Below are 14,115 nucleotides of genomic sequence, written 5' to 3'. Positions count from 1 at the left end.
TATATATAAGACAAAACTCGCAACAGCCCAAACATGTGCAAAATATTATAGAAATAATCACTCCTGAAATAATCGATGAACAGTCGAAGTGCTTGCGTTAAACTGTGAACGCGACCTAATATCACTGTGAGGCAGTATTGAAAAATGTTATAACGAAAAATAGTTAATACGAGCGATTATACAACGCTAATTTAAATCTCGTTCTACTCTGCGTGATCTAATCGCCTTCGTTGCGTTCTGCGATATAAATCACGTGCTTAATATTTGTCTGTCCGTAATAATTCCGTGTTCCAACATTTTCAGATCATTTTATCTTCATTTGCTGCTAGTCCAACGATTACTGCACAATTCTATACGTACTAATTATACGCCTGCATAACATATTCGTTCTTGTATTTAGATATACGTTCCTGTGAAGACGTGTATTTTCTCGTTCGAGCATAAAGCCTAGCGCACACACCCGAGCAAAACGGGAAATTTTGTTTTCCAGCGTTTCGCGTTCTGCTCGGCGAGCATTAAAACATAACGCCCACACCCGAGCAAAACACCTGAACGTGGAGCAAAACGTGTTTCGCTCGATGTTCGTGGCTGTGTGCGGATTCCCGAAACAAAAAACATTGCTCAGCTGAGCGTGTTTCGCTGAACAAGCAATGTTTGATTCGCGAAGCGTGTTTTCGCCTGAGCGTACGTTTTGCTCGGGTGTGTGCGTCAATCGTTCTGCTACACAGCGAAACGCCACAGACGGTCTCCAATCAATATTCTTAAAAATATCACATGACACACAAAATTGGATGTACAAAATCGTATTGGATGGCTATTTTTGATGTCATGTGACAACGGCGCTGTACGCAGTGTTTCTGGGTGTTGCTATCCTCCGGGCGTGGAGTGAGAGTCACGTGATACAGTTGACGTATACTTCAAAACTTAACAGTAACGGTAACACTAACTCCAACACCTCCAACACTAACCGTAACACTAACTATTAATATATCGGATCGCTATATATAGGGGGTGTGATCCACAAAAATTAATCTATGGTGTGGGGACAGATATCATCAAGAGTGCATAATAGAGATAATCTCTATTATGCACTCTTGATATCATGATGCAAAAACTCTAACCCTAACCCTAACCCTAACCCTAACCATAACCCTATCCTTAACCCTAACGCGCCCCGGCCCCCGGCCCCCATAATCTAACCCTAACCCTAACCCTAACCCTAACCCTAACCCTAACCTTAACCCTAACCCTAACCTAATACTAATACTAATACTAATAATATAATCCTAATACTAGTGTTGCCACGTTGCGGTAGCACTCCACGCCCGGGGGATAGCAACACCTGTGTTTCTGTATGTTTTGCTCAGCTGTGTGCTGTGTCGGGTGGCGTGTGTGCGCTTGCTCGCCGAGCAGAACGCGAAACGCTGGAAAACAACGTTTTCCGTTTTGCTGGGGTGTGTGCGCTAGGCTTTATGCTTAATAAGATACCCGTTTCGTTTTGATATTCGTCCTCGCGAAGTTTTTGCGCGAGTGCCGATTGTTACCGGAAATCGTCCATCACTGAAAAGTTTTCAGTGTACGTGCTCTCTACACCATCTCCCTGTCTCTTTTAACCTTTACTCCTTCCCCTACCTTCTAGGTCATGCGGTCCTTATTACAGGCTCCAACCAATCAGAGATCAACATGCGGCAACACAACTTGTGTGTGCGTGCGTGCGTGCGTGCGTGTGTGTGTGCGTGCGTGCGTGCGTGTGTGCGTGCGTTGCGTGCGTGCGTGCGTGCGCGCGCGCGTGTTCAATATTGCTAAAATGCGTTAATTATTTAGCGCTCAGTCTGCGGTGAGTGCTGCGGAAACCGGGTTGGACCATAAACCTATCACTGGTGTAACATGATTGTTTGACTTGTCCTTGTAACGGCGCATAATTAGTCTTAACTTAGAATAGGCTGCTGTGCAATATAACAGCTCAATATATTAACTTAATATAACAGCTCAATAATAACTTAACTTAACAGCTCAATATATTAACTTAGAATATGCTGGTCAGTTTTGCGCTTCTATCTATGTTAACTGTGAAACCATGTTTTACGAATTTACATCCATGGTGTCACAATAATATGTCAATTTTAAAATGAGAAAAAAGGGCTGTATGGAATGTCATGCGATCTTACGAATTTCGATCAAATGACACCTTTTCAATGTTTGCTAAAACTTACAGCTTATTGAGGAACGTACCTGTCGGAATTATAGATTATTATTGCGCGGAAGTAGATGGTATGGTAACAACGAGCAACTGCCAGCGTTTAAGAATGATTTCGAATTCGCTTTATTGCTGGCTGAGGAAAAGAATTAGCTACAAATTGAATGCTATAAAAAATCATTTATTATAGAAAATATTTTTAGTATTATGATACTTGTTATTTAGTATAAGTCAACGGTAATTACATGGTTTTAATTTGCTATATACTTGGTTTATCGCACTCATGAACCTTGCGAGCAAAACCTTTTGTGTTTTCATTTTATCACTATTTTTATCCTTTTCCTCTTCCCCCTCTCATTAGCTAGCGCTTACTCCTGTCTTATGCTATGAAATATTGTACTTCGACGTATTAAAATCTAATCCTATATTATTTTTACAGGTGATATTGGAGAAAAAGTAGAATTCCACAGACAAGGTCAGTCCGCTTTACAATACAACAACTTTCAAATTCAAATGTTTTAGCTGGTTCGTTAAAAAACCAGCTAACGTTTAAAAAAATGTTTTAGCTGGTTCGTTAGAAACTTGTTAAATTTAAAGTCGCAGATGTGTGTTTCAGAAAGTTGTTCTGTTATTCTCGAGTGTAGTGCACAATACTTGTTATTTAGAACAATTCATATACCAGCCTATACGCGGTGCAAACGTGCGGCATTTTAGGTGCGGCTATTCTAGAATGGCAGCATATCTGCAGTCCATGTTATTCTTCTAAGAAGCCATTGCAGCTAGAGGCCGAACACCAACTGTTCCGCAGCCAGTGCATTTCTGTTATAAATACATCCCGAGCTGCGCTCTCTGCACGTCGTCATAGGCTTGCCTAAATATGGCGCAGCTAGTCTAGCGTAGGAACATACAAGTAGGGAGAGAGAGAGATGGAGAGAGCTACAGTACGAATGGTACAGCAAACGTAACCCAACAGAAAATCCTTCTCGAAAGCAATTCAATATAAACATGCACGAGACGTGCGGAGAGTTGATTATTCTGCAAAACTCTAAGATCTTTTTTTAGCTGGGGAAACTTCGTGTACGATTATGTGTATATATACATATATTTTCAGTAGATTAATTGGAAGCTGTAGGCCCCTTTTGGGTTTGACGGTGCTGTATAGTTAAATCAGGTATAGCAGTGGCGGATCTAGGAGGGGGTGGATTGGGTGGCTAGCCACCCCCTCTGTTGGACTAACAAGATTTTTACACATATACCGATTAATTTTTGCCGAGTATAATAGTCGCGTGGCTGTACAAAGCTGCACCTGATGCATGGGTTAAATTATATAATTGAGTGGCAAAGCAGGTTACAACCGTTTTGCAGCTTTTTTCACAGTTTCAAGAAATAGTTTTGCTGTCACCCTCATCCCAGCGGTGGTGACCCCCTGCCTACCCCTTTCCCCTGTACAGCAATCAATGTCGCGTTGTAAACGCAAGAATTGTTCTACTAAACAGAGAATTGTCGTAGTCAGAATGAAGACTGTACATGTACTAAAAAGTGCCTCAATACCATCTCCTGCGATTTTCTGGGAGAGGACCCCCATACCCCCGCCTTTTTTCGCCCCCTCCTTGAAATCCTGGATCCGCCACTGTATAGGGAATGCTCGACTGAAATACATGGTAGCTACTGAGAGCGGAGTGAGCGTTTATAAGCAAACACTTTCATGGGATTACCAAGCACTGCTATTAACTATAAATCGTTTATTACAAAAAGTCGGATTACGAAACGCACAACCAATAAATCGCCCGCAATACGTAGGAACTAGTTGAAAAATCCATTTATCAGCCATGTGCAATAGTGTTCATAGGTATAGCTGCTATTCACACGCACCCCAATTATACCCACTGAGGATGAGTTATGATGTGGCAAGTCCTTTAGGATGACTATAGGTCACTTGCCTACTCTTTAGTTAAAAGAGGAAAAGAAAAGGGTCGACAACTTTTGTTAACGTAACGTGTTTTTTTCGATATTTTGACGTTTAAAAGTGCAAGTATAGACGTTCAACACGAAATATAATAGTGAGCGCTCATGCGATAGGAGGTATTTTGGATTAAAAAAAATCTATAGCACGATTTTCCCATTTGGACGAATAAAAAAGGCACATGTAACCGCCGTGGATTCTGGAATGTTCTGAAAATCAAGGTTGACGCGTGAAATATAGTAATCAGACAATGAAAAGCAAACCTTGATTCGTTGATAGTTTTTTAATATATTGCAGCTACATTTTTATATACAAATTAGCATGACCCAGAAAAAATAAACCGCGTTCGATTATTCGGCTAGTTTTTTGAGTGATTAAGTGTGACTGATTTGACCTTCAAGATTTAAGTACCATTGCTAAATTTTCCATACAGCCATAATATGTATGCTCTATTTGTTTTTACAAATGTATTTATGATTAGTTCTAATCCCTACACCATTTTCCTAAAATAAATTCTAAAAAAAATTCAGATTCGGTCCGGGACTGTCAATTCACATATAACTCGTAATATGATTTTTTCCTATAGCTTCGTCTCATCTAGAAGCGCCCGAGTTCGTCCAGCATCTACAAGACATGGAGGTCACAGAACATTCTGATGTCAAGTTGACAGTCCGAGTTCGCGGTAAACATTCTCGTACAAATTAAACTCCGTCCACACATATACCTGTACTAAATACCTTTTCCTGTGAACGCAGTGGGTTTAAACTGGGCACCGTTTACCTTGGCGTGCGAACGGAGCTTATTTTTGCTAAAATATCAGTCAAACCAATATCAAACTAAAAACACCAGTATTTAGTTTTCGCACAAGCTACTCTATAGTAGTAGGTATACATCCCTATAATCGCCAGTGTTTAAGGCAGGGGTTCTTAATCTGTGGTCCATGGACACCTTTGGGGTCCGTGGATGGGCTAGAGGGGGTCCGTGAACCAGGCGCATGCAAACTTTTGTTTGTGTGCTTATGTGTATTTTTTCTGGAGAGGGGGCGGTAGACTTCACCAGATTCTCAAAAGGGTCCATGCCTCAAAAATGGTAAAGAACCACTGGTATAAGGGATCGTATATAATATATACGTTGGTGTAAGTTTGCCTCGTTTGTCTTGCATGATCACAGAGGTGTTTGACGAGGATAAGTGCGCGCCCGTGTTCCTAGAGAAGCCGAAGCCCTGGAGCGGTACCGAGGGTTCCCCCGTGCGCTTCTCCTGCAAGGTCGACGGCGTGCCGCTACCTGTCGTCGAGTGGTTCAAGGACGGGGAGCCGATCCGACCTGGCGGTAGATTCAAGGTTAGTTCTGTGTTAAACAGCAACGTAAAGATGTGCTAAAAAAAAGTGTAATCGAGTAGAAGTGCAAGTTTTTTGCCGTCGAATTTTTGCTCGGACTAAATATATAGTGTTTAGCTAAGCGATTCAGCGCACAGGGCTGCATGTACGATGTGACAGGATGCGAGGGGATGTGTGATTGATTCGATTCATTTGTCAATAAACGTTTACTCCTTATTAGACATGAGGCTAAAAAGAGGAATTGCTCCGACCTGTGATTTGAAGATAAAAATATAATTCGTGACGTTTCTCAGGTCTGTCAATATATGACACGCATACAACTCGATTGATAACAAAACCTAGTCTAATGTGGTGAGGGAAGTAGCTATTGCGTATTCAACTTTCCCCTCTCCCTCTCTTTTCTTTTTCTCTTCTCCCCTTCCCCTTCACATATGCCGGTCTTCCTGTATCAAAACGTCACATCAGCTGATGTTTTTGAGCTCTAGCTGTTTAGTGATGTTGCCATGGAGTCAGCGGCTAAACCGTAAACGGCGTAAACCGCTCCGAATACAACACGAACGCTACTTTAACAAGGAACTATTCGCAAAAGTTGGCAAATATATTCGGAGAAGTGTGTAAACGTTGTAATCGTTTGAAAACAAACTATCTTGTTAGTACAGTCAGTGAGATATCTAATACTGACAGTTCTGAGAATTCTATTTGATCTTCCAATCACAGGTCGGAGCAATTCCTCTGTTTAGCCGCATGTCTCATTAGAGCAATACCCGTGCAAGCGCTTGAGGACGTATTACTTTATTACTTTATCTTATTACTTATCCTTATTTATTTACTTTTTCCTTAAAGGGCGTACGTCATGTGCTTGATTTGACGATTAACTATATGTTCCATTGCTGACGCCTATACTCGGCACGAATAGCTCGGATACGTATCGGATAGCTAGCCTCTTTACTGCAGGAGGCAAAGATTCGTTGTTTTTAGTATTGCTGGAACAGCAGTTTATGCTTGTTCGTTGCCTGGTCTACGAAAGCAGGCGCGGTACAGTGCCACGCACAGTATTGTATGTTCAAGCTTCGTTCGGCATTCAGCTATATATAGTGTCTTTCGATTTCGCGAGATGAATCTGTACACATACCATATTAAAAGCTTACACGACGCGCCACAAATAATTGCGAAATCTAGTAATTCACAGCTATTTGAACGACGTTCACGCGTTTACGCGTGTACGTATATACCAAACAATATTTGTATTGATATGTGGACATGACTGATCTGTAACATTTTACCTCTTCGATGGCAACCATTCATTTTCACGTGATGTTGCTTTAGGTGATAAGAGAAGGCTACGCGAATGCTATAGAAATTCCCAGCGTAGGGATGGATGACGAAGGTCGCCTGACGGTGACAGCAAGGAACTCTCAGGGAGAACATTCGTGCACAGTCTCCATAAACGTTTACCCTGGCAGCGACGATGACGAATACTCAAGGTATATTAACTATTGTGTGTGTGTGTGTGTGTGTGTGTGTGTGTGTGTGTGTGTGTGTGCGGGCGTGCGTGCGTGCGTGTTTGCGTGCGCGTGCGTGCGTGTTTGCGTGCGCGTGCGTGCGTGCGTGAGTGCGTGTGTGTGCGTGAGATACGTACCACATTCACGCATACTGAAATCGCCGACATTATTGCTACCCGTGAAATTGGTGGAGGGGGGGCGCGGCGATACACACAACAACCTATAAACCATCCAAGAAAAACGGACAAGATGTCCATGATCGTGTTTATGTATGCATGAAATGAGCGAGACAAAAACACATAATGCGCGATGACGACGTGCCCTTTGCATCCTTGCAGCCCCGAATATTATCACGCGTTCGCATAATATGACATAAATGGTGGCCAATATTAGAATCTTACGTCGTCCTGTGCAGTAGATCATCTCCACTGCTTTCCCTTAGGCGTTTGATAATGCATTGGGACTTTTTGAATCGTTATTAGTTTACGGCGAGCATATTAATGGCTACATTGCTTGCACTTATATATATATATATAATGAGTGACAAAGCCATTGACAAATGATCCCAAGATGAATGTTCACAATACTAACAAGAAAAAAGCAAATTCCTTTTTGATTAAAAATGTTCATAAACGTGCAAAAATTTGGAAAATATGTTCGGGGACTAATAACCTGTTTGACGTCGTTTGTGGCTTATCCATCTTAGCTTTGCTTGTGACATATTTTCCCTCCTCCTCCTCCTTCTCCTCCTCCTCCTCCTTCTCCTTCTCCTCCTCCTCCTCCTCCTCCACCACCACTCATTGTACCTTCACTACGATTTTCCAATCTCATTATCGACCTTCTTGACCCCGTGCTCTGTCTCCTCTATCCGGTATCATCCTCTAACCTCCACCTCGTCTACTTTTCTACCCCACTGCCACTTCTACCGTCCCTGCCGCTACAACCGCCTCCATCGCATCCTCTTCCTTTCCTCTTTCTTTCCTTTCTTTCGCTGTCTCGCTCGTTCTCTCTTTTTCCGCTCTCTCTCTCTCTCTTTCCTTAAATGTTATGGGATTTGTTGTGTGAGCATTCGTCTTAGAAGGTCGTGCCTTGAGCATATATGTTTTATGTCAATTTGTCTGCGCCCCATATTTACAGTGAAGACTGAGTCTATTTACTAGTCAGACTGAGTTTAGCTTAGAACTAATAAGCGCTATTTATTATATATAAAGGTTAGCAACATCCTAAACGCAGCACAGGTAAGACAAAAGTACTGGCAAAATTCAAGTCGATATCTAAAGTAATAGTATATCTTTTGTTCTTATAGTCTAAAGCTAAACCTATATAGCTACTTGGCGCTGGTGTGCACGGTAAAAGAGTGTTCCCCGATACGCGCCAACGCCCTATTTCTATCGCCTTCTTTCCGCTCTTATGTCGCGCGCATTCGTCTACGTCTTCCCCGTGTTCCCACAGGTAACAGCATCTAATGGCCTGCCATGAAGCATCCACTAGCGTGGCTAAATGGATGACTAATAGACGTAGTAGTTTTTCCCATGCCGTCATCAAGTATCCACGACGTGATGGCTGGGCTTACTAATAGCTCCATCGTGGATACTCGCGGGTGTCGTCATTGGCACGATGGCACACTGTCACGACACAAATACGGCTCAACCGAATACAATCCGAGTGTAACATTGGTCGCTACAATAGAATCTTCGAGATAATCGTAAGGTGATCTTCATCCCTCGTGAGATTCACACACGGAAGCTGTAAACGATGTTGCTGTTGCCTTTATAGAACTGAGTATTTTGAAACGGAGACCACGGAGGTTCAACAGCAAGACTTCCGACGCGTGCTGAAAAGACACGTGGAGATTCGTCGCAAACCAGAATTTTCGCGCGAGTTCATGGACAAACAAGTCAGGGAGGGCGACCCGGTCACGTTCGAATGCGTTTTATCAGGTCAACCGGAACCAGAAATTGTTTGGACAGTAGACGACAATAGAATCAGGTACGCGGCGGTCACACATCATCACATCATACACATCATTACACGTTGTCCAGCGCGAAAACCTACACAACGCCACCGTGCGTGCTACGTTACCGTAGTTGCAGTACCGAAATAACAATTAAAACCAGCATTGCTTTTGGGAGTTATTTCGTGCAGACGTCGGTTGTCGATTTTATTATTATTATTATTATTATTATTATTATTAAATCTTTATTGCATTTAATTCAAATATATATACATGTACTGAAGACAGATGTCTTATTCATGGAGAAAAAATCGCTCTATATATAAAATTTCTGGTTCGAAATTTCTATAATCTGGTTCGATATGCGCCAATTAACGCAGCTCCGTCGTCGGCTGCTCTCCGACCTACGGTTGACCTTCGCGGCCATTTTTTCAGGGAATCTCCCGACTCGAGGATGAGTTATGACGGCGAGGTTGCCAGGCTGCAGCTACGACATGCGAAGGCGCACGACGAGGGCGAGTACAAATGTACGGCCATCAACGTCGCTGGAGAGACTTCGTGCGCAGCCGAGCTGTCTGTTAGAGGTAGGTGGCGTGCGTGTAGTCGCTTCTTCCGGCACTGCAAACATGATAGGCACGAATTTTTTCCCCTTTACCAGTTTTTTTTTACCAATTATTTACCAGTGATATCAATGATTCGCGTTTTGTTTCAAGAGTGAGCCGATTTGTGTTTGAATTACGTTGACCATTGCTGCTTGTGTCAATTGCACAGTGCTCTACGTTTATTTCAACAAGCTTGACCGATTTCCCATGCGTTTATTTTATGTGAAAGAAACCTCTCGTATGGATGACGTTTTTTAGTATAGATTTATTCTTAGTTTCCATTAAATGCATGTCTGTTAAAAAGTGCTCGTTTGTTACTAGTTAACTTGAACGCCTTATCAGAATAAGCTTATTCAGTATTATACTGATATAGCTACGATGTGTGTAACTTTATACTGTTGTTGTATTGCCAACACCTCTTCTAAAATTGTCATCTGAATTGTGCTAATATATATGGCTTTGTGGTTTAGATTCTTAGAGCATATTTGTGATAGGGCGTTATGTCTGCAACTATTCATCGTTCTGTTTTCCTTATGTGTGATACTATTTGCGAACGAATTAATGCATCCCTCATTGTCTGTAAACTGAATTATATTACATAAGCCCTTACGTATTGTCAGTCATTGTTCGACAAAGGCGGCGATAGAGGTAAGTCCATAATTCGGTCCGATACGAGGAAAAATATAACGCATAAAAATTCAAGCTTGTGGGCGTGGCATATTTACGTGATATCATCACTGCTGACGAAATTGGTTCTATGCGGAACAAGACAGAGAGACCAATTTCTAGTTTTATTACAAATATATAGCATAAATATAGTATAAATAAAATAAATAGAATGTCCTAACTAATGCCAAACTTTCTTTACAGACTTTCCCAATATGCCACGTTATTATGTTACCTAACTTCCTTATAGATCACATCCCGTGTGTATATAGTTATAAATGTAATACTAACCACGAAAGGCTGACCTTACAACTGATGTCTTGTTATTTCTTTATGCTTTGAATGAAACCTCCGAGATACGATTGTGGGAAAAACACATATACACTGACGTATCAACCTTTCATTGGTTGTAAGTATTGCTAAGAGATTTGGTCATGTCACGTTGTTTCGATTGCGCATGCCATCTGAAAATTCAAACCTGACACGCGAAAGTGCACGTTTGCCAGCAAGCCTTTTTAAATAGACTTGCATGGAGCAACAAAACGCTTTCCACTGCAGGGACTCTACCGCGTAAGTTACATATAGGAAAAATGTAAGTACAGCAATACCGATACCAACAGAAATAGCCGAAGAGACAGGGAATATTGGGCATAGTTAGCCACACGGCGGAACTGGTGCGATCACAAGGAGCACAGGTATATGCACATGGGGTCCATTTATTAAAGATATTGGTGGCAATCTTGCACTATCGCACATTAGCTTTGTCAATGGTCAGGTTTGATATTTTGCCGTGATAGCAAACAGTTAGAAGAATTGCGTTGGCGTTCATAGATGGTTTCCCAACAACAATTGTCATAAAAATGGGTTGGACGATTCACGCACCTAGCTACTTAATAAAGGCGTATGGCAATTTTTACACGATGATGAAAGACCGACAAAAAATAAAACGCATAAAAGCCTGCACTTTACGGTGGCTATGAAGGTGTTTGTCAGAAAACCTGGTGAATTTATGGATTACTTGGATGGTTTTGGAAGTATATCGGTGGCGAATTTGAGATAACCACAGGAATGAGAAAACCATAGAAGGTACAAAGACGAATCAATAATATAATAATAATAGCGGATTGCTTCTCTCAATAACACACAATTCTAATTTACTGCTCACTAATAACACAAGAAACAGGCACCGCAAATAGGCCAGTATCAATGTCCTTTATAGAATGCATGTTAGCTCAAAACTTTTTCTTTTTCTTTTTCTTTTTCAAAATCTTTTTCACGGATGTCTGCAAAATATTCTATAGCAATATAGAACGTATGAAATATGTGCTTCTCGAAGATTGGAAACAAGTGACCATGACCAAATAAGCATTAGCCTAATGTATTGTGATTTAATTACTGTAGCATCTTGCAGAAATGACACACAGTGCCTTTGAAGAATCGTCGATTTTGCGTGTGTATAGTAGATTCACAACGACATTTTTTCGTAGCGTTTGTTTTCGCATCTGTCTCTATTATATTGTTACACAGTTCTTTGGTATATGTTATTTATTTATTTATTTATTAACATGTATGTCGTTAATCATGTATATATATATATATTATATGTAACACTATACAAATTATTAATGTCCTATCACTCTATGTTTATATTGATTGATTGTGGATATCTTAGTTTGTATAATGCTACGATATATAATATATTTAAAGATTATTGAAGCCTCTAGAAATCTAGAATAAGCAATTTCACTGAAAGATGACAGCTTTCATAATTTGTGCAAATGTCAGTTGAGGCTCGACCGTGGGTGTTGTAAGTCAGACATGAGCTGACGGCTTGGCGTGTCATCTTTCATCTTAAACTAGAATTTCATATGCTTCAAATGTTATCACACTCGTATAGTTAGTAACTTGTGCTTCTATCGGGCTAATAATCGGGTTAATGACAGTATTAACATGATTTAAACATTGCTTATGCACATAGTAAGCTGTCTATGTCACTATTTCGTGTAACTAAAATGCCGACCTTTAGTTTTATAGTGCATTTGCGTGTAACTCAAGTCTTTCTAATTTATACATTGAGCATGTTATCACAAAAACACCTATTGCTTTTTGATGCATGGACTGCATGCATTTGATTATATTTAATTAATTTCTTTTATATAGTGGTTGTACATTGTCACCATAAATTAATGCGGTATTATACGCAATCAAATTAAGGCAATCGGAACACTGTGTTCACACTCACACACACACCCACGAGCGCGTGTACACACACACGCACACACACACACACACACACACACACACACACACACACACACACACACACACACACACACACACACACACACAACACACACACACACACACACACACACACACACACACACACACACACACACACACACACACACATACATACACACGCGCGCGCACTCACACACCCGTCAAATCTAGATCCCGTGGAAATTAAAAGTCTAGCTCTAGCCAATATCATCCAACAAAAACAACACTCGTCAGTTTCCCGGATTACCTGGCAGCTTTTTCTGGAACGCAGTGACTGTTTGCGGTTAACAGAGAAGTATCAGTGTGATTTTCACGATTTTATATTGCTAGTACAGTAAAAAAAAATCGTAATCACACTGGTTTGGTTGACTAGTTGATGTGCGTATAATACCGGCTTAATTACACAGGTGCATTACCTTTCTATTGACCGCCACCCTGGTCCTTTAATATTTTCTGTAATGTTATTTATGTGTATCTTTAAAAAATTGACGTTTTACAACTGTTTATTATAATCCGTTTTAACATTTGAAGTCTTTATTTTAGCAAATGAGTTTTAACCAACTGTGAATATTTGACGTCGTTTCTAACTAAGTGTACTTACTTAATACATGCAGCTGGTCTGCTTCCACGCCCCGTAAATATTTATTTTCGCAAATATATTTATTTTTAACAAGTTGGTTTAAATATTTAAAATCTGGTCACGTTTTGTATTCGCACTTGATGAGTTACGCGTGTGTGTGCGCACCATGGTATTTCTCTGACGGGGCAACTGCTTGCTGCTAACAGATGCAGAGGATGACGAACATATGAGAAAGCAGGGAGGTGGGCTGTCCGCCGCTAAGATTGAGAAGGGTCCCGGCAACGTCACCATCCGCCGGGGAAAGAAGGTCACCATTAAAGTAAGTAGTATGCTAGAAGCCTAGGAATAGAACTTCATTAACTACCAACTGGTTTATTTTGTTTAGTCTGGACAAAATGTCGATATTTCGATATATGTAACGCTTCTTTCAAATAAATGCAAGAAATCTAGCAAGCATAACGACATATAAAATACAACAATGTTCATACAAATGTATACCTATTGACTACACTTGCGAATCCAAGATATACACCGAAATGGATGGACTATTTCTGCTCATTTCTGTAACCGATGCCTTATAATCTGCTATCAAATGATTGCTTTCTCGTAGGTGCGCTTTGCTGGTGATCCTATACCAGAGGTCAAGTGGTTCAAGGGGGACGAGGAACTGTGTCCCGGAGGCAGAATCACCATCGAAACACACAACAACCTCACCAAGCTAACAATCAGGTACGTAAAAGACTTAGCTTACCTAACTAACACTGCATGTGATGAGAACCGCATATGATTGTATAATTTCATACTAAGTCGGATGAAAATGTGTAATTATTTCTGTCATCCGACGAGCACTTGTGTTTTAGGTGATCTGAATGTATATATCACATTTGAAATTGTCATGTTTTATATGTTATTATTACGACCATATATTTATATATATATATATATATGTGTGTGTGTGTGTGTGCGTGCGTGCGTGCGTGCGTGGTGCGTGCGTGCGTGCGTGCGTGCGTGCGTGCGTGCGTGTGTGTGTG

The 14,115-nt window shown here is 40.9% G+C and overlaps 1 protein-coding gene across 1 annotated transcript in view; it reads left to right on the top strand.

The window, feature by feature from the left end:
• LOC106809207 (titin-like) overlaps positions 1–14,115 on the top strand; it is a gene marked incomplete in the record, with an annotated part of 98,410 nt that overhangs the window by 33,577 nt on the left and 50,718 nt on the right. Inside the window, 8 exon segments of the mRNA XM_014812204.1 lie at positions 2,637–2,672; positions 4,747–4,842; positions 5,331–5,500; positions 6,824–6,981; positions 8,776–8,988; positions 9,389–9,537; positions 13,291–13,403; positions 13,695–13,813. Of these exon segments, the coding sequence (XP_014667690.1) occupies positions 2,637–2,672; positions 4,747–4,842; positions 5,331–5,500; positions 6,824–6,981; positions 8,776–8,988; positions 9,389–9,537; positions 13,291–13,403; positions 13,695–13,813 (1,054 nt within the window).

Source organism: Priapulus caudatus, unplaced genomic scaffold, assembly GCF_000485595.1.
Source record: "Priapulus caudatus unplaced genomic scaffold, Priapulus_caudatus-5.0.1 Scaffold337, whole genome shotgun sequence".
In the NCBI taxonomy this organism is placed as follows: Eukaryota; Metazoa; Priapulida; class Priapulimorpha; order Priapulimorphida; family Priapulidae; genus Priapulus; species Priapulus caudatus.
The sequence above is the reverse complement of the archived record's forward strand: the minus strand, read 5'-3'. Positions and strand labels throughout refer to the sequence as shown.